Raw genomic sequence first — 26957 nt, forward strand, 5'->3', positions numbered from 1 at the left:
GATTAAGGGCTAATCAGCCGGGTATAATGCCTTTATTAGTGGCCTGATTACCTCTATCGCCCCACCACAGCCAATATGAAGGGTGCCCTCATCAGGATAAGCAGGTCCCTGTCCTCTGTTGCCACAAAAATACATAGCAAATACATTCTAATGTCCCCTAACTCCCTAATTACCTTATTGGTTAATAACTGCGAAAGTAATTAAAAGGTTAATATATATATATATATATATATATATATATATATATATATATATATATATATATATATATATATATATATATATATATATATATATATATAATATGGGCCTGATTAACCAATATACAAAGAAATGGTTAAGGATTTTAAAAACATCATATAGCCAATTAAAAACATCACGTAGCCAATTAAAACATCACATAGTCAAATCAAAACATCACATAGCCAGTTACAAACATCACATAGCCACATAAAAAAACACAGCACATTGCAAAAGAAAATAATGACAGAGTCAGTTTTGCTGACTATTTTAAGGAAAAGGTGAAATCCATACGTCAGAACATCCCCTCTGTTTCCTCTTCCCATCCTACGCTGCTTCCTAACTCTCCTCCTGCCTTCCTTGACTCTTTTTTCACTGTCGCAGAGGAGGATGTGTCACTGTTGATCTCCTCTTCTCCCTCTACCACTTGCCCTCTTGACCCCATTCCCTCCCATCTCCTAAAACCTCTTGCTCCTACTATAATCCCTACGCTCACACACATTTTTAACTCCTCCCTCTACTCTGGTACCTTTCCATCCTCCTTCAAGCATGCAACAGTTATACCATTACTCGAAAACAGCACGCTTGACCCTACCTGTCTTTCTAACTATCGACCTGTCTCCCTCCTGCCTTTTGCCTCTAAACTCCTTGAACGTCTTGTATTCTCTGGCTTGCTCCATTTTCTCAATGCGTATTCTCTCCTAGACCCTCTACAATCTGGCTTCCGCACTGCTCACTCGATTGAAACAGCCCTCACTAAAATAACTAATGACCTCAATGTTGCCAAAGACAGAGGTCATTAGACTCTGCTCATATTACTTGACCTCTCTGCAACATTGACACAGTGGACCACCCTCTTCTCCTTTACATTCTCCATACTCTTGGCATTCATAACAAAGCTCTATCCTGGATCTCCTCTTACCTCTCCCATCGTACTTTCAGTGTCTCTTCTGCTAACACCGCCTCCTCCTCTATCGATCTCTCTGTGGGGGTACCCCAGAGCTCTGTCCTGTGACCTCTTCTCTTTTCTCTGTACACACTTTCTCTAGGTGACCTAATCACATCGTTTGGGTTTAAATATCACCTTTATGCTGACGACACACACATTTACTTTTCAACCCACGACCGTACAAACTAATGTCTCTGAATGTCTGAATGTCTCTCTGCTATATCATCCTGAATGGCCCTTCGCCGGCTTAAACTTTACATGGCAAAAACAGAGCTCCTCATACTTCCTCCCAAACCTGGCCCTACTATCTCCTTCCACATTACTTGGAAGTACGATCATTCACCCAGTAGCCCAAGCACGCTGCCTAGGGGTCACACTCTACTCCTCTCTCACATTCTCCTCTCACATTCAAAACGTTTCTAAAACCAGTCGCTTTTTCCTCTGCAATATTAGAAAGATACACCATTTCCTCTGTTGCTCAACTGCTAAAACTCTGACTCTGGCCTTCATTCTCTCCCGTCTTGATTACTGTAACCTCCTGCTGTCCTGCCTCTCACCTGTCTCCCCTACAATCTATCCTAAATGCTGCAGCCAGAATCACTCTACTCTTTCCTAAATCTGTCTCAGCGTCTCCCCTGCTGAAATCACTCTCCTGGCTTCCGATCAAATCCCGCATCTCGCACTCAATTCTCCTCCACACTTTTAAAGCTTTACACTCTTCTGCCCCTCCTTACATCTCAGCCCTAATTTCACGCTATGCACCATCCTGACTCTTGCGTTCTTCTCAAGAATGTCTTCTCTCTACCCCTTTGTATCTAAAGCCCTCTCCCGTCTTAAACCTTTCTCACTGACTGCCCCACACCTCTGGATGCCCTTCCCCTCAATACCCGACTAGCACCCTCTCTATCCACCTTAAGACACACTTGCTTAAAGAAGCATATGAGTAGGACAGTAGCTAATAATATACACATGCAACATAAAGCTTGGCCCCATGCAGACGCACTTACCAGAATGCCTTCCCACTGTCTCTGAACATTCTTCCTATCTACCAATTAGATTGCAAGCTCCTCGGAGCAGGTACTCCTCTTCCTAAATGTTACTTTTATGTCTGAAGCACTTATTCCCATGACCTGTTATTTAAGTATATTATTTGTTATTTATAAGATTGTCGCGTATTACTACTGTGAAGCGCCATGTACATTAAATAATAAATAAAGACATACAATAAATTCTTAGTGAATGTAATAGAGTTTTAAGCACTGCCCCATAAAAAAAGGCATAATGGAACTGGAAATAGTGTAGAGAATAGCCACCAAATTAATAAAAGGGATGGAAGGTCTGACTTATGGTGAAAGACATACAGGACACCAACAAGCTCATATTAAACCCCCAAAATAACCACAACATATATATATAAGCGTATAAGTATCACAGAGGAGTGCTACTGAACATGGCAATATATATTTAAAACCAGAGACAGAACATGAAACACAGACAGAGCTCAGTGCACATCCAATGATTAAATAAACTAAAAGACCATTTTATTCAAAAGATATCTATCTATCTATATCTATATATATATATATATTTAGGCACTGTACCGTGTATAGATGTCATTGGATGTGCACTGAGCTCTGTCTGTGTTTCATGTTCTGTGGTTTTAAATATGGTGAAAGGCTATGCAAATTATGTTTACTTAAACTAGAAAAATAGACATCCAAGAAGAGATATTAAAACTATTCACAAATATATTCAAGGTCAATACAAGGAACTTTCAATGGAACGTTTTATCCCACGGACAGTAAAAAAATGACACCGGGTCATCCCTTGACATAGGAGAAAAGGAGTTTTCACCAACAGCAAAGAAAAGGGTTATTTACACTAAGGGCAGTTAAAATGTGGAATTAATTGTCTACAGTAGAGAGTCTGTGATGGCAGATATAATAGATATCTTTCAGAAAAGGTTGAACATCTTTTTTGAAAGGAAACAGGGACAGACTTAGGGCATGGTGGCCTTCGAGGGCACTACCCTCCATCCTCCTGTCAGCACCAGGATCCAAATTCTGCCCGACAGGAGAGGGGAGAGCTGGGGAGTCCCCGAAGTGGAGCAGGACCGCACCACTGCTCACTCCAAGTGAAAAATCGCCATACACTTCAATGGGGATTTTCGGGCGAAAATGACCTGAATGGCCACTTCAGTGTATATTGAATTGCCCTCATAATTGGAAAATGCTTCACTGGATTTTTTTGTTTGTCTTCCTCTGGATCAATATAAATACAAATCTAGAATGAGTTCTCAGTTGACTAAATGTAACATAGGTTGATCTGTATGGTTGTGTCTTTTAATCCTATCTACAGGTAACATTTATATAGTGCACATTTGCTACAAATATATCAGATAAGTAATGCTGTGGATCTAAATTACACCCAGTGAGAAAATATATAGCATCCAATAGATACTAATAGACAAAGATTAACACATAGAAATCTCTGAGCCTCCACCTTTTCAGTCTGTAGATAAAACTGTTGCGTAGCTAGTAATATTAACCAGAGCGGTCAAAACTCAAACAGCAACAGTCCTCCCACAAATTGTAAAATCTATTATGAAAAAACATCTTTAATAAAGAGGAACCACTGAAATCATCATATGTTATTTTGTTTTAATGTTTTAGATGTTTTGATATGCAGATATAATATAATATCTGAAAGTACCTGGCGTTGCTCAGGAATTCTAAGCAAACTAAAAATACTGAGAATTATAAATGGATAATTACATTTTTTTAGTTTCTTAATGAAAAAAAAGTCTGTATTTTTATCTAATGATGTTGGATAAACTACAGTATATTTTTGTTTTTTCCATCAGGCGCAAAAAAATACTATTTGTTTCAGTTCCCACTCTGGAGCATCCAGCATAAAGTGTACCATGTGCAAAACATGGATTTTCTAAATTCAGTCCAGCTACTTACAATCCTGCCGAATTGTATTTGGTTAAAATGAGTGCAGTTGTGAAAGGTTAAGTCAACCATCTTGATTCAAAATGGTGTCCAATTGTAGACAAAACCCTTCTCCTTGATCTAAGGAACCATCATGAAAAATGTGGTGTACAAATGCATTAGCGAACAGACAGACAAACAGTAGATTTCAAAGTATACAGTAGATTTTCAAAACTCCTTTTCCTTATCTTATTTAATGGGGCTAGGATTTGCTGGGCTTTTCTCCTGCAGCTCGAAGGCCTGGTAAGTCCGCGATTATACTTGTGGCGTGCGTGAGGCATCGCGCGCCGTGAACAGAATTCTGTGTTCCTCAATTACGCTACTCATAGTGCATGCAAGCGAGCAAGCGTGCAGAGCGATCGCATGCAAATTTTAAAAATATAAATCAATTTGTTGTTTTTTTCACGCGACGGCTGCGTCACGTGAGTGGTTCAGCCAATGAGAGCGAAGCAGCTGCGTGATGCGTCTGCTATGCCTTCCGATCGCCTCCAACCCTAGTGTCTGTTTCACGCGCAACATCACGCGGCCGCACACCGCAAGTATAATCGCGACCTAAGGTTCCCATTTGGCTGATTACCACTCTTGTCTGTGTTGTCTTCCAGTCTCTCCTCTGAGGTGTAAAGTTGCTCCAGCACAGCTTGTGCTATAGGTATCGTCATGCATGTAGCGGTTGTGTTGCTCATCCACATTGCCAGGAAGGCTGTAACCGCCATAAATCCCAGGAGGAGGCTGTAAAGAAGAAAGGGAGAAGTATAACGAACAGCTTATCAGCTGTGTATCTTGGTCTTTATGCAACTGTGCCATTTAAAAGGTCATTATCGCCAGACTTCCCGATACTCGCTTGTTTTTTCTTCTGATGAAAAAGGATAATTAACAGGCTTGTGGATTGAGTCTGTTTCGTCTACTACAATGTATTAGTACTAATGGTAACCATAATATTCTTTTTTGTTATCAAATGACAGTACTCACAGATCTACGGAAATAATATTAGCGATACAGTACAGTATACTGATTCTTTTGTCTAAAGCAGGCCTGCACAACATACGGCCCGCGGGCTGTATGAGGCCCGCCTGGCCTCTCTGTGCGGCCCGCGATGACTCCGGTGCCGGTCAGGCGGCAGTTAATTAAATAAAAAATAAAATAAAAAAGTTTAAAAAATGGCGGCAATTCCCCTCCCGGCGCGAATGCGCAGGGCCCGCTGCCCCCTCTGCTCCCTCCCCCCCCCGCTCGCAATGTGGGATGGGGGGGAAGTAAAACAGCCAGCTCCTTGGATGACTGTGGTGGAGCGTGCTGTGCGCGCGCACGAGCGCTCTCAAGTGCCCCCAACTCGCAAGTCAAGTCACTAATGCAGCCAGGTACATGTCACTGCCTCACCTGGTGCTGTCCTCCATTGCGGTGCCATGCTGCTCACTGAGTCTCAGTGTGTGTGTGTGTGTGTGTGTGTGTGTGTGTGTGTGTGTGTGTGTGTGTGTGTGTGTGTGTGTCCGTGTCCCCTAGGAATTATACATTCTTTTGATTTGAGGTGCAAGGTGGGTGATTTGAGGTGTAAGGGGGGGGTCATTGGAGGTGCAGGGGGGTCATTGGAGGTGCAGGGGGGGTCATTGGAGGTGGAGGGGAGGGTGATTGGAGGTGCAGGGGAGGGTGATTGGAGGTGCAGGGGAGGGTGATTGGAGGTGCAGGGGTGGGTGATTGGAGGTGCAGGGGGGGGTCATTGAAGGTGCAGGGGGGGTCATTGGAGGTGCAGGGGAGGGTGATTGGAGGTGTAGGGGAGGGTGATTGGAGGTGCAAGGGGGCAGAGTGATGTGAGGTGCAAGGGGGGAGAGTGATGTGAGGTGCAGGGGGGGAGAGTGATGTGAGGTGCAGGGGGGGGAGAATGATGTGAGGTGCAGGGGGGAGTGATGTGAGGTGCAGGGGGGGAGAATGATGTGAGGTGCACAGGGGGAGAATGATGTGAGGTGCAGGGGGGAAGAGTGATGTGAGGTGCAGGGGGGGAGAGTGATGTGAGGTACAGGGGGGGAGAGTGATGTAATGTGTAGGGGGGGAGAAGGATGTGAGGTGCAGGGGGAGAGTGATGTGAGGCGCAGGGGGGGAGAGTGATGTGAGGTACAGGGGGAGAGTGATGTGAGGTGTAGGGGGGGGGTATTATGTGTTTGATGTGGAGGGGGAGTATTATGTGTGTGGGTGAGGGGGAGAGATGGGGGTATGAGAGATAGATTGGGAGTATCGCAAAGGTTGATAGTGAGGAATTCGGGGGGAGATATATGAGGAGGATGATGATGAGAGGTGCTGGAGGAGAGATGATGTTGATGATGATGATGATTTTATCCGTGCGGCCCAAATTTTTTTTCCTTGGAGAAGTTCGGCCCTTCTCGCTTTACGAGTTGTGCAGGCCTCGTCTAAAACATGGTTTCCCAACTCCAGTCCTCAGGGAACCCCAACAGGTCAGGTCTTAAGTATATCCCTGCTCCAGCACTGGTGGCTCAGTCAAAATGACTGAGCCGCTGATTGACCCACCAGTGCTGGTGCAGGGATATCCTTAAGACCTGACCTGTTGGGGTTCCCTGAGGACTGGAGTTTGGAAACACTGGTCTAAGGAGTTGAGAAGAGTTCTTATTTTTGGCAAAACACGGGGACTGCATGTTAAAAACACAATGGAGACCAAAATTACACAGATCTTCCATTTTATGGTTACATGTTTTATAAGCAGGTAAGCAGACTGTACATACTATATATGAAAACAGCAGTCCAAGCTGCCTTTTTTTTATTTTTTATTATTATTATTATTTTCCTTTTTATATGTGCATCAATACAATCCACACAATGCTAAGTAATTAGCTCAGTTGCCGATCGACCCATTCTCCTGTGATCGATCGGTGAAGATTCGGCTCAGGCGTTCACTAAATGGCTGTCAGGGCAGCAGAAAAGGACCAAAGATGCAAAGTTCTCTGGGGAAGACCATGTGACCAGGCAGTCACTAGATACAATTGTTGCACTGCTTTTCATTTGAGAGAGGATGTATGTAAAGATGAATTACATTTTTGCAGCACTTTCCAACCCCTGCAAAATGAACCCTTGATCTTGGGCCAAAATTCACAACATTGTTCTCTCTGAATTGTTTTAAGCCCTGTTTCACTTGACAACATGTACAGTGGCGGCCGCATTTAGCCTCGTGCGGCCATAGCGGCGCAATTCTGATAACCACGGGCAGTATGTTTTTTTTTTTTGTCCGGAGTGTATTGCGGTATTTTAGCGCTCGTAATATTAGCATTTTATTATCGCTGTCTGCAATACTGCAATACTGTCTAAAACCTCAGGGGGGCGTTCGCGAGCTGTTGTCTTCGAAGTCTAATACTTTAGCAGTTCAACCTTTGTGTCAGTACACAGTCTGCGTGTGCGCGCGCAGTAATTGTAAATTTGCATATTTATACAGTACATGCATTTGCAGTGCTGTATGTCTCATTTGAAAATTGTTGAAACGCATAGGCGTGTACAGTACTGTAACAGAATCACATTTCGGCATATACAGCGCTCTCCCCTCGCTCGCCCCCGCACACATACAGGATAATGTATTGCACTGCAGGGTATTTCAACTTCTTATCTTCTCTACAGTGCAGTACACCTCTCCCACACCATTCCTTTGAATGTGTGTCTTTCTGGTTTCAATCACATTCCTGCTTGATAGCTGATGATTACTGCGCATGCGCCTGTAAATTCACCACTGCTTGCTTGCGAAGTTCAAGAGTGAGTGACCAAAAAAAAAAAAAAATTCTCATTTTTTATTTTTATTTTCTCCACAAGCCTGCATAAACCATCTTGATATTACGATATTCAATCTGTGCTGTAGCTTTTGACTGCGACACTATGCGTTTGACTGAACATTGTTGATTTGTGTGCTTTTTATGTACAGTACTGTATTTGGGGGTGTAGGGATCAAATTATTATGATGACCTGCCTTTTGAAAATATGTAATTTCTTTGAACTGCAGTACAGCTAATCCTTCATGCAGCTGTACCCTGTACCCCCCTCCCCCACGCACACACACATGGCTCGCTCAAGGATTTTAAACTCTTATCTACAGAGTCATTCAGTTTCTGAAGCTTGCCATTGTGTTTTTAATCCGTCCCTAGCCGAGCATCACCCCCCTATGCGCCTGTGTGTAATCCTCTTTGGGATGGGAGCTAGCTTATTACTGCGCATGACTCACCCATCCCGCCCCCCAACCCTTTGAGGCTTTGTTTACGGTAACGCTTTGGAAAATACCTTCTCGAATTTGATATGTAAATCTGATTTGCACAGCACTGTGAGAATTGAGAGTTAAAAAAAAACATTATCTGATTCATGTTGTTGATGCAGTAAATTACCACTTTTTGTCATTCTTTCTTTTTCTTTGGTGTAGGTGTGGGGGGGGGGTGTCAATGATTATGATTATCATGAATGTAAATAAATATTTATTTTATTTTATCAAGAACAATAAAAACAAATATAAAAATAATCATGAATAATACAAAATGAAGTCTTTATTAAGTTCTTCTGTCAGATGGCAATTGAGGGCCGGTGGATAATCATGAATAATGCACATTGATAATAATATGAATTAATAATATATTATATATAATAATATATATATATAGTAATATAATTTTTTCCATCTTTATCTTCTTCCTCATTCTGTGTACAGTACAGTAGTTCATTGAGAGAGGAGAGGTTTTGTGTACATCATGACTGCAGTTTAGATATTGTACACTTAACTGTACAAACAGTTCACAGACTTTACACGATACCCCCTTTCCCCCATCCATCCTTTTTTCTGAAAAGACAAGAAAACAAAAAATGAGTGCAGTTATGTGCATACTGTATTATGGCATTGTGTGCTGTATAGTACTGTCAAACTAGTCTATACTGGAACTACTGTATACTGTGACTACTGTTAAATACTTTGTAACCAGATGGCTGGTGCTGCTCTCTGTGGAAAGAAAAAAATTGAGCAGTTACTGTACTGTAGGTGCATACTGTATTATGGTATTGTGTACTGTATAGCTACTACAGTATGCAGTTAGTACTGTCAAACTAGTCTATAATGGAACTACTGTATACTCTGACTACTAGGAAAGAAAAAATCTGTGCCATACTGTAGAAGGACGTTCACAGAGGTACACAATTGGAGTCGTTATAATGTGAAATTATAATAGGCTTTATTGTGCCTTTTCCTTTTCATCAGGAAATTATCCAAACACAGGGGGGAACAAAGCTTCCATTCACTTGGGAGTATTTCTAGTGAAATCCTTGCAATTAGTTCACATCTCCATTAGTTAAGCAATTCTCCCAACCCCAAACACATAGCATAAGCAGATATAAGCAGTCTTTTAAGAATGAAAGTCTTATCTGTTCCTTGTGGTTTGGAGGGAAAATCTTCACGGTCCCTGCTTCAGCTCCCTTGTCTCCAGGGTAGGTCAGCATACAGGTTTAGAAGTTTTCCCTGTGTCTTGAAAGCAGCTCTGCTGTTTCTTCTGGCAGGGCTCAAGACTGTTGTGAGAGTCAAAGACAATATCTGCTCTCTCCCAAGTTAAGCTCTCAGTCACAGCTAAGGAGTTCTCACTTCCTGTTTCAAAAGACAGGCTTTCTAAGCCATCTAATCAGGCAGGTGGTGTTTTGTTAATTGACTACCAGCAGTTAATCACCACACTGCTGGATTAGATGCACATTACCTGAACAGGGATAAGTCCCCTGTTACACATACTTACCTGTATCATACTGTACTTACAATACTACAGTATAGTACTATACCATACTACCTTCCTGATGCTTGCCCATTACGCGCGATCACAATATGGTCAATATATTTATTGCATCGTTCCACGGTGAGTACATCGTTCCAAAAACTCAGTATGCCTTGCGCCAACTCATCCTTTTTGGAGGGTTTCACGAGTTTTCGGATATGGTCCTTCAGCTGATGCCAGACCATTTCGATAGGATTGAAGTCTGGTGATCTGTCATTGGAGGGGGAAAAAAGGACAATTAGTTAAAGAGATACAGTACACAGTAAAAACAGTGGGAAAAAATTAGACACGGTTACCGCACTTACTCCGCTGGCGTCTTCATCCAGTTGATACCGCTCTCAAGGATATGCGCTGTTGACGCAGTGTGCTTCGGATCGTTGTCCTGGTAGAAGCGGTGACCATCCGGGAACTCACGTGTGATGTATTCCACAATCTCAGGCACAATTTTGTCTTGGAAGAAAGCTTTATTCATGATTCCTATAACAAGAAAAGAAAAGTGCTCAAAAAACTGCACACTAGTACAGTACAGTGCGTAAGGCAAAAGCGTGTGACATACATTTTACTGTACCTTCAAAGATGACGATGCATCCTGGTCCACGCCTAGAGATGGCACCCCACACATGCATCTTCACTGGGTGTTTTGGACGCGGCTTCATAGATATGCGACCATTTTTGTGGAATGCAAAGATGGCAAATCTCTCCAGAGAAACAGTAGACTCGTCAGTGAAGATGCAATCCTGGAAAGTTTCTCCACTGTCTATCCATGCCTGGGCCTGGACCACTCTCTTGATTTTGTTAACGTCCCTTATCATAGGGTATGCTCTGTAATGACAAGGAATAAATAATTTTAGAGGTACAGTACAGTTTCTTAAACAACACTTTTACCTCCTGTACTGTCCAGTACTAACCTCACGCGTCCATATTTCCATCCAATTCTGCGTCTCATCTTCTTTATGCTGGTCTCGGATACAGTGAGATTGTGATTTTGCTGCAGAGTGTATTTGACCCTTAATGCACTCTTCTCATCATTCTCTTCACTTATTTTGTCGACCAGAAGAGTTGTCTCCCTACAATGTACAGAAAAACAACAATCCGGTAAGTTACAGTGCAGTAGGCCACAACCACAGCACATCATTTGCAGTAAAAATAGTATACAATAAATATATTGAAATAACTATAAAATTAGAGAGATCTACACAATATATTGTTCTATTAATATGCAGCAATATAAACAATATATACTGTTGTTATATAAATATACCGAAATAACTATAAAATTAGAGAGATCTACACAATATATTGTTCTATTAATATGCAGCAATATAAACAATATATATACTGTTGTTATATAAATATACCGAAATAACTATAAAATTAGAGAGATCTACACAATATATTGTTCTATTAATATGCAGCAATATAAACAATATATATACTGTTGTTATATAAAAATACCGAAATAACTATAAAATTAGAGAGATCTACACAATACTGTATATTGTTCTATTAATATGCAGCAATATAAACAATATATATACTGTTGTTATATAAATATACCGAAATAACTATAAAATTAGAGAGAGCTACACAATATATTGTTCTATTAATATGCAGCAATATAAACAATATATATACTGTTGTTATATAAATATACCGAAATAACTATAAAATTAGAGAGATCTACACAATATATTGTTCTATTAATATGCACTGAATATGTGAGTGAGACCGCAATCACCATATGTATTTCTTCAAAAGTAAATGACTGGTGCTCAGGGGGTATACATGAGGTATTAACAGTGTTGATCAAGAGATTGATCAGAAAGATTTCCCCTATACAGGGGGATGAAGCGTGGTGAACACGTGCGTCGGGAACGTAGGGCGTCACGGCAGTGACGTCACTCGAAGTGGCGACATCCTACTACCTGAATTACGAGCAGGCTTGTATTTTTGGCAGCATATACGTCTGAATGTTGCCAATGCTTATTTTTGCTTAGGAGACGAAGTTACAACATTGGTCATTTGAAAGTGCTAATTGCCATAACTGTGTTTGTCTAGTGCTGTTTCAGCCTTTGTCTGTGAAGGTATTTTATAGGTGGTGAATGCAGGGATTCCTTTCAAGGTGTCTCACAGGATATGCAGAGATTGATACCATTATCTCCCAACTTTTGGTTACTTTATATACCAACACCACCTTTATAAAGGATCATTGTATCGACATACATTACACCTCACAGTACAACTATGCTCCTAGATACACATTGATAGTTAATACATATATTTTGGCATATTCAGATGTATTATCACTTTACAAGCTTGATCTCTGTACAACATATGCAATTATTTTGACAATTAGAGAACCGTAGCCAGCTAGGAACAATAGATATCAATTTTGGATGTTAAGATATGAATATATAGGGACAACAACCATACTTACCCTATCTTTGAAAATATCTATTCATATCAGCCACAATAGTATGGGGATTTTTAATTATGTATCTGTGTTTTTAACTATCTATGTAGAAGTAATAAAGTTTTATAATTTTTGATTTCCTCGGTGATTCTGGGATACTTACCAGATTTGCAGTATTTCATTGCAGGACCATTTGTGTCCATTAATAGATTATATATGACTTTGAGTGCTATATATAGGGGAAATCTTTCTGATCAATCTCTTGATCAACACTGTTAATATCTATTAATATGCAGCAATATAAACAATATACTGTATATACTGTTGTTATATAAATATACCGAAATAACTATAAAATATGCAGCAATATAAACAATAATAGATATACTGTATTATATTGTTATATAAATATACTTACGCGTTAGTTACCGTTGGTGTCCTCGTGCGTTGTCTGGTTTTTCCGTGTGCATGATAGCACACAGTGGTTGATGGCACAACGAGGCCAGAAGCAGCTAACCAGCGTTGGATATCTGCAACTCGGTCTCCGCTCGTGTACATCTCCTTAATTCTTATGCTGAGATCCTTTGAAATCTTTTTAACAGGCATTGCTGCGAGTAGAAAGAAATACAAACACAAGAATGTATATTCGATGTTTAGTCGATGTGTATTCAATGTGCAGTGAATCCACAAAATGGATGGTGTATTTATACGTTAATGACTCACATTAGAGTACGCCCACTTTCAAGACCTGTACCTCGTCGCCATGCATAAAAGGTTACACACTTTACATAGCCCACCACTTGATGATCTTAATCTGAACTTGCCCTTGTCCCGATACTGAATTGTGCCATCTGCTTCCATGGATCAACCCCGATTCTACGGACGCAGGAACCCACTCGCCTCTGCCGTGCCTGTCATGCAGAAAAAGCGAAAGGCAGGAGCCGTTTCCAAGCCAAGGCCAAAGCGACAGGCTAAGGCCAATAAAGAAAACCTTCTGCTGACCCCAAAGGCTAAGGGTTTTAAAACACATAAGCCTTATTATGTCAAGAAGAAATACGGTGATGTACACTCAACGCAAAACAAATGGCAGCCAAACCATCGAACCCACAGACCACTTCCTCCAATACGCTTCGCCGACTCTGCCGCCGCTCTCCTGGAAATCTACAGCCCATCTTCTCCACTACTCGTCCACGACACTGCCGCCGCTCTCCCGGAAACCCACAGGCCATCTTCGCCACTGCTCTTCGACGCCGCTGCCGCTGGTGCCCCTGAAATCCACGGGTCACTTTCTCCATTACGCTTAGATGACTCTGCCGCTTCTCCTCTCCTGGAAATCCACAGGTCACCTCCTCCATCCTTCTTCAGCGACGCTGCTGCTTCTCTCCATGGAACCCCCATCTCATCCACCGTAGCATCCGTAGCACCCATCCACCCAGATATCCACAGCACGCCATGCACAAGAACCAGCTCGTTAGACCGCATGCTGAATGGGTAAAGTGTGGATATCCCCAGGAACTCTATTGTGCTGGCAAACATAGATCTGTTTCTGGAGACCATGCTAAATATGGATCAACGGATGCAGAATATAGAGACTGACATAGCGGGGATACATCATTTGCTCGGTGTTCATGCCCTTGTATCCCCGACGCTGGAGCAGGAGGGTGGCATGGATGTGATGAATGGGACCTTCAACCACCTTCCATCACCAAGCGCACCCCCTCCACCAGAAGATTTCGTGTACATGTATGCCATTGAGGAGGAGGATAACATGACAACCCCGTCAAGACCACACCAGGAGACAACACGGTGACCAAGGCAGGAGGAAAGCTTCCTCCCAGACAACCTACCCTCACCCGGCGCTACAAGCACACCCGCTCACAGAAGCACACCCGCTCCCAGAACCCAACCGACATACGCTTGCATCGATACGGTGCCCAACATCATCCTGCGCGAGCTGCCACCGGCACTCAGGGAGAAGTATAGGGTGATGAGTGCTGGTTTACCCCACAAGTACGCCATGTTAATTTTTAAGCACCACGTGTCCTACTTGGTGTACTGCGGGTGGGCCTACAAAGTGAACTATGAAGGAAATCGCGAAAAAAGGGTGCTTCCTGAAAATTTAAGAAGGACTATTGTGGAGGAATTGCGGCGCTATTTTTCAATTACAGATCCTTTAATGAAAAGCGTTCGAGACGCCATTAATTGCATTTTTTGCCATACAAGGCATCGGCCCTGGAAGGACAATCTGGTGGGTATCGCATTTGCGTGAACAAATGTGAAATTTAGGTGCGCAACCACAAACAATATACCTGTATACGTGAAATAGTGATAGGTGATATAAAGTGGTAAAAAATGTGGCCTGGTAAACTCGGAAGGAGTGTCTGCAGCTGTGGCACAGGTTTTTGGGGGTGCTTAAAGATAATTATATGACCCAAATTATTGAGGAACCAACCAGGAGAGGGGCAGTTCTGGATTTGGTCATATCAAACAATGTAGAAGTAATAACAAATATTCAAGTCCTGGAACATTTGGGTAACAGTGATCATAACATGGTCTCATTTGAAATAAATTATCAAAAAACAGATTACTTGGGTTCAACAAAGACCTTCAACTTTGGAAAGGCAGATTTTAATAAACTGAGGTCTAATCTAGTAGTAATACAATGGGATGATGTTTTTGCAGGAAAAAATGTAGAAGATAAATGGGCAGTCTTTAAAACATTGTTAGAAAAGCACACTTATCAGTGTATACCCTTGGGTAATAAGTATAAAAGAAATAAGTCAAAACCAATGTGGCTAAATAAACAGGTAGGGGAGGAAATGGACAAGAAGAGGAAGGTGTTTAGATTCTTTAAGTCAGAAGGGACGGAGACATGGTATCAGAATTATAAGGAATGTAACAAAAATTGCAAAAGGGCAATCAAATTAGCAAAAATGGATAATGAAAAAAGGATTGCAATAGAAAGTAAGGTCAACTCTAAAAAAATCTTTAAGTACCTTAATAACAAAAAAATGAGAAAAGAAAATATAGGACCCTTTCAGTGTGAGATGGGTAGGCAGATTATTGGAGATAAGGAAAAAGCTGAGGTATTAAACAAATTCTTTGCCTCTGTGTTTACCAGGGAAGAATCAAGTTCAATAGTAGTGCCGCAGTTGGAAGCCACAACCTCCATATTAATAAACAATTGGTTAACTGAGGAAGAAGTTCATAAGCGACTTGAAAAAATTAAAGTTAATAAGGCACCTGGCCCCGATGGCAGACATCCAAGAGTTCTCAAGGAGTTAAGCTCAGTAATAGCAAAACCATTATATTTAATATTCAAGGACTCCATTTCCACAGGCTCAGTACCGCAAGATTGGCGTAAAGCAGATGTGGTGCCTATATTTAAAAAGGGAGCTAGATCACAACCGGGAAATTACAGACCTGTAAGCCTGACTTCAATAGTAGGGAAACTACTTGAAGGTTTAATACGGGATTATATTCAGGAATACCTAATGGAAAACAAAATTATTAGTAATAGTCAGCATGGATTTATGAAGGATAGATCTTGCCAAACTAACCTTATTTGTTTCTTTGAGGAGGTAAGTAGGAATTTAGACCAGGTTAATGCAGTTGATGTGGTCTACTTAGATTTTGCAAAGGCTTTTGATACGGTTTCACACAAGAGGTTGGTGTACAAAATAAAGAAAGTTGGACTCAGTAATAATATATGCACCTGGATTGAAAACTGGTTAAAGGATAGACAACAGAGGGTTGTCATAAATGGAACTTTTTCAGGTTGGGCTAAAGTCATGAGTGGAGTACCTCAGGGATCGGTACTGGGACCCCTGCTTTTTAACTTGTTTATTAATGACCTTCAGGTTGGGATCAAGAGCAAAGTCTCCATCTTTGCTGATGATACTAAATTGTGTAAAGGTAATAGAATCAGAGCAGGATGTAATTTCTCTTCAGAAGGACTTGAAGAGACTGGAAACGTGGGCAGGTAAATGGCAGATGAGGTTTAATACAGATAAATGTAACGTTATGCATTTGGGATACAAGAATAAAAAGGCGACTTACAAATTAAATGGAGATATATTGGGGGAATCCTTGATGGAGAAGGATTTAGGAGTGTTTGTAGACAGCAGGCTTAGCAATAGTGCCCAAAGTCATGCAGAGGCAAACAAGATCTTATCTTGCATCAAACGGGCAATGGATGGAAGGGAAGTAAACATAATTATGCCCTTTTACAAAGCATTAGTAAGACCACACCTTGAATATGGAGTACAATTTTGGGCACCAATCCTAAGAAAAGACATTATGGAACTAGAGAGAGTGCAGAGAAGAGCCACCAAATTAATAAAGGGGATGGACATTCTAACTTATGAGGAGAGTCTAGCTAAATTAGATTTATTTACATTAGAAAAGAGACGTCAAAGAGGGGATATGATAACTATATACAAATATATTCAGGGACAATACAAGGAGCTTTCAAAAGAACTATTCATCCCACGGGCAGTACAAAGGACTCGGGGCCATCCCTTAAGGTTGGAGGAAAGGAAATTTCACCAGCAACAAAGGAAAGGGTTCTTTACAGTAAGGGCAGTTAAAATGTGGAATTCATTACCCATGGAGACTGTGATGGCAGATACAATAGATTTGTTCAAAAAAAGGTTGGACATCTTTTTCGATGGGAAAGGTATACAGGGATATACCAAATAAGTATACATGGGAAGGATGTTGATCCAGGGATTAATCCGATTGCCAATTCTTGGTGTCAGGAAGGAATTATTTTTTTCCCCTTAATGGGGTTTTTTGTTTGCCTTCCTCTGGATCAATAAGTATAGATATAGGATAAAGTATCTGTTGTCTAAATTTAGCATAGGTTGAACTTGATGGACGGAAGTCTTTTTTCAACCTCATCTACTATGTAACTATGTAACTATGATATTGTCTGCGAAACGGGAGACTTTATAGTCTGTTTTACCTATAACAATTCCCTGTATATTTGGATTATTTCTAATATTTTAGGCTAGAGGATCAATTGACAGGGCAAAAAGGAGGAGGGATAGGGGACAGCCCTGCCTCGTGCCATTTTTAATTTTGATCAAATCCAGATTGTTTCCAGGAAATTTGACTGAAGCTGTAGGATTCTGATATAGAGCTCTGATGCCCTCTAGGAAAGGGCCTCCGAATCCGAATCTATGCATTGTTCTGTTTAAAAACGACCAGTCTATCCTGTCGAATGCCTTCTTAGCATCCAGGCTCAACAAGATAGCTTTGATCCCGGTGAGATGCACATGTTCAATAATATCAATTATCTTCCGGGTGTTGTCTGAGGCCTGTCAACCCAAAATGAATCCCACCTGATTATATGGATCAATCTCAGTAAGATGGGATTTAGCCTGTTCACAAGAATCTTACTGTACTGTAGATCTTGAGGTCCATATTAAGCAAAGAAATCGGTCGATAGATGACACATTGAAGTGGATCTCAGCCCTCGTTGTGTATTATGGCTAAATTTGCAGCGGACATAGAGGTTGGAATTGTTTCACCCTCCAAGAAGGAGTTAATCAGTTCAAGCATATGTGGGGAGAGAATTGTGAGATTTTTTTTAGAATAAACAATTGAAAGCCCGTCAAGACCTGGGGATTTTACTGCTTTTAGCGATCTGACTGCATCTCCTAATTCAATCTGGGTGATTCTTCCATTTAAAGCAACCGATTCAGTTTTAGTCAACTGGGGTAAATTGCATTTTTCCAGGTATTTTGAGATTGCTTCGGTGTTAGAGGGCTTATTCCCTGAAGGATTCAAATGATATAGTTTTGTGTAAAATGTGGTAAATTCATGGGCACTTTCTTTGTCATTATGGGAGATTTTACCATTCTTACATTGAATTGTGGAGATTTGCAACCTGACTCTTACCCCTCTAAGGGACCTATGCACTAAGCGCCGATAAAAAAAAAAAATCGCCGGGCTGTTTAAATTGCCATTTTTGACAGGGTTGCTATGACGGTATGCCAAAGCCCAGAATACCTGCAATAGCAACATTTGCAAAACTGGCGAGTAGCCGGCGACGTGATCGCCTCTCTTAAAAGGGCTCGTCCGGCGATTTCTTTCTGATGCAGAGAGAGCTGCTAAGAGAGCCGCCTCTCCCTGTGCAAATCTCGCCCGAAATGAATGTTTTTAATTTAAATTTTATTACTAGTGAAGATGAGCAGGGGGTGTCCGGAGAAGAACCACGGTGACTTGAGGTCCGGAGACCCTCTGCTTCCTGAAATACAGGCCACGTCTTGGGGTGCCGGTATATCCTATTAAATGTATTCCCACGGTCACGTGACCATGCATTGGAGATACCGGCACCCCATAACGGGGCCTGTAACTCTAAAAGCACAGGGTCCCCGGACCTCAAATCAATGCGGTCTGCTCCAGAGACCCCCTGCTACAATACACTAGTATTAACACACAAATAGAGTTTTTTTTAACAAATTTGTTACCGTAGCGGCTATCTGCTATGGTAATGAAGCTGCTTTAATGTCATTTTTATTAATAATGTGCCGGAGCAGGGGGTCTTCGGAGCTGAACCGCTTAGATGTCTTACTCGGGGACCCCCTGCTTCCCGAGTTACAAACCATGGTATGGGGCATCGGATGCCGGTATTGCCACCATTTTTAAATCATCCGCGTCACGTGACCAGGGGATTTAAATAATGAAGGAGATACCGGCACCCCATATCTGAGTCTGTAAGTCGGGAAGCAGTGGGTCACCGAGGCTGAAATCAATGGCTGCTCCCTTTTGCCTGATGTCACTGTGTGATCAGAAAGTGTTTGTACGGCAAGAGACCCTCATCCTCACCTTCCCATAACTTTATTGACTCTCTGATAAGGACAGGGTGGGAATATAAGAAAACACTTGATTGACAAACACTTCCCTATTCAGAGCCCCCTAACAAATTCAACTAGCCAATTATGTGGGATTGCACTTTTAAACTGATTTGAATTGCACAATAAGAGACAGGGTGTAAGTACAAACAACAAGGAAGGAACAGCAGCTTCCTGTTAATTATTGCATACTCACAGAGCCGGTTTGACTCCAACGATCAGTAGCACCCTGAGGGCTATGCGCTTGTGCAAGTTCCATTTCTCAACTGTGATAGCCACCAGCAGTCCCCCAATAAACACCATGTTAGTGTCTTGCAAATACTGGCTGCACACCTGAAATATAAAGAGGCATACACTGTAGATGAGTATCAGTAATACAGTATATACAGTACAGCGATATGTACTTAACCACCAACCTGTTGGAGTGACCTCCATGTTCCCTTTTATCGTGATACTTAGGTGCAACATACTGTATGCTTAAGGCCTCCTATAGGGGGATTATTTCTATTTTGAGTAGAAGAGCCTGAAAAGTGTTAAAAAGAAGCCCTGTCTAAGAAGAGAGGAAAGACGAGGGTTTGGAAGTGATTTCTGACTTGGTAGTATATTGAATGTTGGCAAAGAGAACGGTGTTTAAAGGACTGATGATTTTTTTTTACATCAATTGCATGTTGTATGAAGCGTTGTCCTTATCAAGACTATACATATTACTTGAATTAAATATAGCATGTTTTTATTTTTTATGTGTAATCTTTATTATAGGGTGCATGCTGAGGTCATTTTTGTGTATTTGGAACACACCAGATTTACTAAGGGAGGTAAAGACTTGGGAAGAGGTTTCTTACCAGTGTTGTACTCATGATACCCATCATGGGGAAAAGCAAGACCGGGAAGAGTGCAGTGACAGCCAGAGGCAGCGCTTCTGTGCACCAGAAAAATACCATAGTAATGATCACAAAGGCGCAGCTTGCTTCCTGTAGTGATGGAGCAAAAAACAGTGGAAACGGTTAGTAGAGGGGTGCAGTACACACTGTACACAGTAACCTTGTCCTGTTACTCAAACTGAAAGGGAAAATGCATTCACATGTTTGGTCATTTATTAATATTTGAAAGGAAATGGGCACTCGTAAATGGAGGGGAAAAGTGTCATTAGTGAAGTTACATATTCCTCCTACAATACCAGCAGAGTCCGAAACGCATAGGAGGAATATGTAACCTCAATAAAGATACTTTATTCTTCAATTTACGAGTGCCCGCTGCCTTTCTGTTATTGAATCTGTTCCAAAATAGGATCTACTGCAGAATTAGACCCCTGACAGCATATGATACAACTCCATTATCTGTTCCAGTACTAGGAGTGAACTAGATGTGTATACCCAATCAGCGCTTAGATCAAATATAGTTCTAATAGAACACACAACGTGATAGGTGTAAGTGATAAGAAATTAGTAACAAGTAAAATAGAATAATAATACTTCGCTGCTCAAACCCTAAAAGGATTGGATTTCCTCAATCCCACACAAGTCGTTTTCCAGAAGTATTGGGGAGCGCAGATGTATGAAAAATAAAACATATACAACATATAGTGCAATATGTTAACACAATAATAATAGTGTGTGTGCGCGGTTCTGTGCAGTGGGTACTTACAAATTCCCAAATCTTTAAAAGCGTGTCCCAATAAATATTGGTATAAGGCTGTCTTTGTGTCTTCTTTCTCTGGATGCAATGCCCCTCTGGGGTCGGGTTACCTTCCCTATATATTACCTCCCATGCATATTAATTCATATCAGGCTATGGCCCTCTATTATATTGATTGGTTTATTTATTTATAAAATATTTTACCAGGAAGTAATACATTTAGAGTTACCTCTCGTTTTCAAGTATGTCCTGGGCACCGAGTTAAGTCAAATAATACATGGTTACAAATACAGTTACATAAATGAACAGGGTATACATTATATACAAGACATTGCATGCACAGTTAAAGAAAATATATATTATGGGCGAATGAAACAGTTACAGACCAGATTAAAATGTGAGACATCCTTAGATTTGAAAGAACTTAAACTGGTGGTGGATGTGAATAGAAGAGGTAGTCAGGCGGTGCACAGCTGCCGTCTGGATATGAATCGGAAGTCCACACGCTTTAAATCTTAAAGGTTGTATTTAATGAGTGCATACACAGAAGAGGTATACTGCTACAAAAAACCTCTTGGTAGTGGATGGTGAGAGTCTCTGGTAGGTTGTTCCAGTTTTGGGTTGCACGGTAAGAGAAGGAGGAACGTCCGGATACTTTGTTGAGCCGTGGGACCATGAACAGTCTTTTGGAGTCTGATCTCAGATGTTAAGTGCTGCATGTGGTAGGGGTGAGGAGCTTGTTCAGATAGCTGGGTAGCTTGCCCATAAAGAATTTGAAGGCAAGACAGGAAAGGTGAACTTTGCGTCTTGACTCGAGTGATGACCAATCTAGTTCTTTGGGCATTTCGCAGTGATGTGTGTTGTAGTTGCATTGGAGAACAAAATGACAAATTGAATTGTAGAGGGTGTCAAGTTTGCTAAGGTGGGTTTGAGGTGCCGAGCCATATACTATGTCTCCATAGTCAATAATTGGCATTAGCATCTGCTGTGCGATACGCTTTCTGACCAGGAGACTTAAGGAGGATTTGTTCCTGTAAAGTACCCCTAGTTTGGCATAGGTCTTGGTTGTCAGGGTATCAATGTGCGTCCCGAATGTTAAGTGGGAGTCAAACCATATGCCCTGGTATTTAAAACTAGTGACAGGGGTTAGGGTGGTGTTAGCGTTGGTTCTTATCTGGAGCTCAGTCGCTGGAAGCTTTAAAAATTTAGACTTGGTCCCAAATACCATTGTTACAGTCTTGTCAGTGTTTAAAAACAGTTTGTTTTGGGAAATCCAATTTTCGAGTCTCAAAAACTCAGACTGAAGTATGTGTTGAAGGTCAGAGAGGCTATGGCTGTGTGCATATAGGATTGTGTCAACTGCATACATGTGTATTGAGGCTTCCTTACAAGCTTTGGGAAGATCATTAATGAACACTGAGAAGAGTAAGGACCCCAGAACAGAGCCTTGCGGGACACCACAGGTGATATCCAAGGGGTTGGAGTTAGAGCCTGACATGGACACATGTTGGGATCTACCTGATAGGTAGGAATGAAACCAGTTTAAAGCTTGCTTCCCTATTCCAGAGCTCTGGAGTTTGTTAAGCAGGATAGCATGATCAACAGTATCAAAAGCCTTTGCAAAATCTAGGAATACTGCACCAGTGAGTTGTCCCGTTCCATTCCACACTGGATTTCATTGCAAACTTTTAGCAGGGTAGTTACGGTGGAGTGTTTGGGGCGGAAGCCAGATTGGAATTGGCTAGGGAAATTTGTCTTGGTATAGTAATCGCTTAATTGGGAGTGGACACATTTTCCCATGACTTTGGATAGAATTGGGAGAAGTGAGATTGGCCTGTAGTTTGAGACAGTGTTTTTGTCCCCACTTTTGAAGATTGGGACAACTCTGGCAGTTTTCCAGGTCTTAGGCTAAGGCCCCACTCCCAGAGTCAGCGCGCCCGCACTGCAGACAGGCGGTACGCTGACATATACAGACCGCGATATGCGGTCTGTAGGGAGCGGGAGGTGGGCGGGAGTGGGAGGTTTGACAGGGAGGGGGGGCGTGGCTTGAGCGGAGGGACCCGCTACTCTCCCCCCCTCCCTCCACGGACTCGGGCTGGAGCTGCTGATGGTAAGCAACACACACACACACACTCATACACACACACACACACACAGGCACTCATATACACACACACACACACACACACACACACAGGCACACACACACAGACAGAGGCAGGCACTCACGCACTCATACACACACACACACACAGACAGAGGCAGGCACTCACCCACTCAGACACATACACACACACAGACAGGCACTCACGCTGCTTTCACTCCACACTCCTCCCCGCTCCCCGAAGCCTCTCCTCCTCCCGAAGCCTCCCCTGCCCATTGGCTCACAGCCACACCACGTGACGCGTCAACGCTAGGGATCACCATTTTCTTGTGTCCCATAGCGGCTGACGCGCCACAGCGTGTAGTAAGCTGTGCAGCCAGGGGGGACCGGGACTGGCTCGGGAGGATTCCCCTGCTGGTGGGGAACTCGCGTGTGGCCGCCCGCGCCAACGAGCGCAGCGGGACTGAGGCCTTAGGGATATGGCCTGAAGACAGAATAGAGTTGACTATGGAAGCAATTGGTTTGGCAATGGCTGGGGCACCAAGTCGTAGGAACCTAGATTGTAGTAAGTCAGGTCCACATTGGCTGCTTAGTTTTAATTTGAGGAGCGCTTGTGTAATCTCCTCTTCGGATAGTGGGCCAAATTGAAAACTGTGGGCAGTGTTGCGAGGGGTGGGGCTATGTGGGTACTCCCAGGATGAGATTCAGGTTTGTGGTTTGGGTTGCCTTTCGCTAATAAGTTAGTGGCACACCCCACAAAGTAATCATTGAATGCATTTGCAATGTCAGTGGGGTTTGTCAGAGTAATATCCCCCTTAGTGATATTACTTGGTTGTTAATGGTTAGAAGGCTGGAATATATTGTTGATAACCTTCCAGAAGTTAGCTGGGTTTGATGTATTTTGGTGGAGATTGTCAGAGTAATACTGTGCTTTTGCATGTCTTGTTTGCCTTGTTCACATGTTCCGCAGGCATCTGTAGTGATTGAGATCCTTGGTAGTGCCAGTTACTTTGTAGCTTTTCCTCAAGGTATCCCTGAGCTGGTAGAGTGCAAAAAGGTCAGTTGTAACCCATGGAAGGTGGGCCCCCGTACCCTTATTTTGCATAGTGGAGCATGGGTATCGCAGAGTTTTAAGAACTTGGATTGGAAATAGTCAAGCGCAGAATCAGGGTCGAGAATTAAATGGATTCTGTGCCATGGGCAGTTTGTCAGGTCATCCAGAAACTGTTGTGGGTTAAAGTTTTTAAATGTTCTAGTGAGGAGAACTTTAGGGCTTGAATGGGGCGGTTTAATTTTCCTTACACAGTACACTATCGCATGGTCACTGAAAATATCAGGAAGGATGACAGAAGATTGGATTCTGCTGGGGTTTGAGGAAAGAATCCAGTCTAGCAAGGAATGGTTATGCGATTTCAGGTTTGTCCATGTGGGTTGGAAAATGAGTTGTGATAGGTTAAGTGACTTGAGCTGTATCTGGATTTTGTGGTTTTTAGGGTCAAGCCAATTAAAGTTGAAATCCCGAAGAACTAGCAGCTCACTCTTCTCATTCAGGGAGGAAATGGATCCAAGAAACTGGGTGATATCAGTCAGGGATTGTAGAGGGGCTTTAGGGGGGCGGTAGATGCCAGCAAGCAAGATGGGCTTAGAAAAGGGGAGGCAGATTTTGCCAACTAGAGTTTCAAAAGAGGGTGGGCTTGGGGGGCAATTTAACAGTGAAAATTGTAAGGTGTCTGCAATATAAAATAACACCCCTCCTACTCTCTTTGACCTATCTCTCCTACAAATGGAGTATCCCTGAATGGCGATATTTGCATCAGGGGTTTTAGGGTTATCCATGTTTCTGTAAGAACGATGGCTTTGGGTTGATGGATAAGGCACCATGCCCTTAGTTCGTCCAGTTTGGGCAGCAGGTTCCGGATATTTATATGGGCGACAGATAGCCCTTTTTGGAATTTCAAGGTGGAATTCTCAGGGGCATGGGACAGAGCTGAAATGGAGGACCTGGGTTAGGTTCAATATCACCTGCTAAAGAGAGTAATAGTATGACTAGAAATTTGGGTAGTTGTTTGCAAGTTGTAAATTTGTGGTGTTTGCCATTAGAGTGAACAGTGGTTGGTGTGTTGGTTTTTAGAGTTCTCCACCAACATTCAGTTGATAGTGCAACAATGTAGATAGTGCAAGGCTTTTTAGGTAATTAGGAGAGAGGGAATGGGGGGGAGAGAGGGAATGGGTGGGAGAGAGGAATGGGGGGGAGAGAGGGAATGGGGGAGAAATGGGGGGAGAGAGGGAATGCGGGGGAGAGAGGGAATTGGGGGGGCGAGAGAGGGAATGGGGGGGAGAGAGTGCGAATGGGGGGAGGGAATGGGGGGGAGAGAGGGAATGGGGGGAGGGAATGGGGAAGAGAGACACAGATATTGAGGGAGAGAGAGAGAGACACAGAAAATTGGGAATGGGAGGAGAAAACACACAGAAAATGGGTGAGAGAGACAGAGAATGGGGAGAGAGAGAGAGAGAATGGGGGGGGGAGAGAGAGAGACAATGAATGGGGGAGAGAGAGAAACAGAGAATGGGGGAGAGAGAGAGACAGAGAATGGGGAGAGAGAGAGAATGGGGGGAGAGAGAGACAGAAAATGGGGAGAGAGAGAGAGAGAATGGGGAGAGAGAAACAGAGAATGGGGGAGAGAGAGAGAGAGAGAGAGAGAGAGAGAGAGAGAGAGGAGAGAGAGAAGAGAGAGAGAGAGAGAGAGAGAGGAGAGAGAGAGAGAGAGAGAGAGAGAGAGAGAGAGAGAGAGAATGGGGAAGGGAGATAGAGAATGGTGGAGAGAGAGAGAGACAGAGAATAGGGGAATGGGGGAGAGAGAAACAGAAAATGGGGAAGAGAGGGACAGAAATGGGAGAGACACACACACACAGAGAATGGGGGAGAGGTAGAGAGAGACCGAGAATGGGGGAGAGAGACACAGAGAATGGGGGGAGAGAGAGACACAAAGAGAATGGGGGGAGAGAGAGAGACAGAGAATGGGGAAAGAGAGAGACAGAGAATAGGGGAGAGAGACAAAGAATGTGGGAGAGAGACAACCGAGAATGGGGAGAGAGACACCGAGAATGGGAAGGGTGGAACGAGAATGTAAGGGGGGGGGGAGAACGAGAATGGAGGCATTTGGGGGGAGGAGAGAGAATGGAAGAATGGGGGGGAGAGAGAGAATGGGTGTGTGGGTGTAAGAGAGAGGGGGGATGGAGAGATAAAGGAAAATGGACGCAGTTTGGTGATGTCATTTGTTTTATAAATATTTTTTTTTAATGTGTCCCGGTTTTTACTTTTGGACACCCTATAAGAGGCCCCCATCCAAACCCCAATGTATCAAGCCCCACAAAACTCTCAGCCAGCGCTGGGTGTAGTAAATAGAGAGCTGTATAGTAGCTCTATGCCTTAGTACAAGGGAGCGCAAAACTTTTACTGCAGCGCCCCTCTGTCTGGCCTGCTCCGGATATCGCGCCCCCCCTCCTGCCTTGCAGCTGCGCTCTGGGTCATGTGATTTCAGGTCACATGACCCCTGCCTCGCACATAGTACAACCCCCACAGTTTTGCCAACAAACTATTGCAAAAAAGAAAAAATAACAGATTGGAAATTCATAGTTTTAGGAAATAGAATAACAGACAAAGATCTGAGGGGAGGAGGGGGGGGGGAGGGGAGGAGGGGGGGGAGGAGGCAGAGGCTGAGCCTGCAGTGAAGTGCTGGGACTAAATGGCTGCCTCTCCTTACCCGTGGGCCCTCCGCTGCTGTCCAGCCTCCCACAGCGCTGTGACTGGATTCCAATCAGGCGATCCAATCAATGCCCCACTCTGTTCGTGCGCCCATCTTTGGTTTTTTTCCCCCAGTGTAAATGCTAGGCTGCGTATATAGTGCGAGTGCAGGTTTTGGAGGCAATTTTCGGGTAAAAAACCTTGCACTATATTTGGGGGGAATCGCTGGTTTTTTTGTTTG

At 42.8% G+C, this 26957-nt stretch overlaps 2 protein-coding genes across 4 annotated transcripts in view; both read right to left on the reverse strand.

The window, feature by feature from the left end:
• LOC142489084 (solute carrier family 13 member 2-like) overlaps positions 1 to 26957 on the reverse strand; it is a 332402-nt gene that overhangs the window by 303628 nt on the left and 1817 nt on the right. For all 3 annotated transcript variants that reach the window (XM_075589275.1, XM_075589274.1, XM_075589276.1), the window contains exons 2-4: positions 20075 to 20203; positions 19429 to 19565; positions 4760 to 4911 (exon numbers count right to left, since the gene is read on the reverse strand). In XM_075589275.1, coding sequence (XP_075445390.1) covers positions 4760 to 4911; positions 19429 to 19565; positions 20075 to 20203 — 418 coding nt within the window. The remainder of the gene's footprint in view (positions 1 to 4759; positions 4912 to 19428; positions 19566 to 20074; positions 20204 to 26957) is intronic.
• On the reverse strand, positions 10260 to 12968 carry LOC142489086 (uncharacterized). The gene is made up of 4 exons (XM_075589279.1): positions 12791 to 12968; positions 10868 to 11026; positions 10528 to 10781; positions 10260 to 10436 (listed from the first exon to the last, which is right to left on the reverse strand). The coding sequence occupies exons 1-4, from the start codon at positions 12928 to 12930 to the stop codon at positions 10261 to 10263; spliced, it is 729 nt and encodes a 242-aa protein (XP_075445394.1). The 5' UTR covers positions 12931 to 12968; the 3' UTR covers position 10260.

Source organism: Ascaphus truei, chromosome 3 (assembly GCF_040206685.1).
Source record: "Ascaphus truei isolate aAscTru1 chromosome 3, aAscTru1.hap1, whole genome shotgun sequence".
Taxonomy (NCBI): Eukaryota; Metazoa; Chordata; class Amphibia; order Anura; family Ascaphidae; genus Ascaphus; species Ascaphus truei.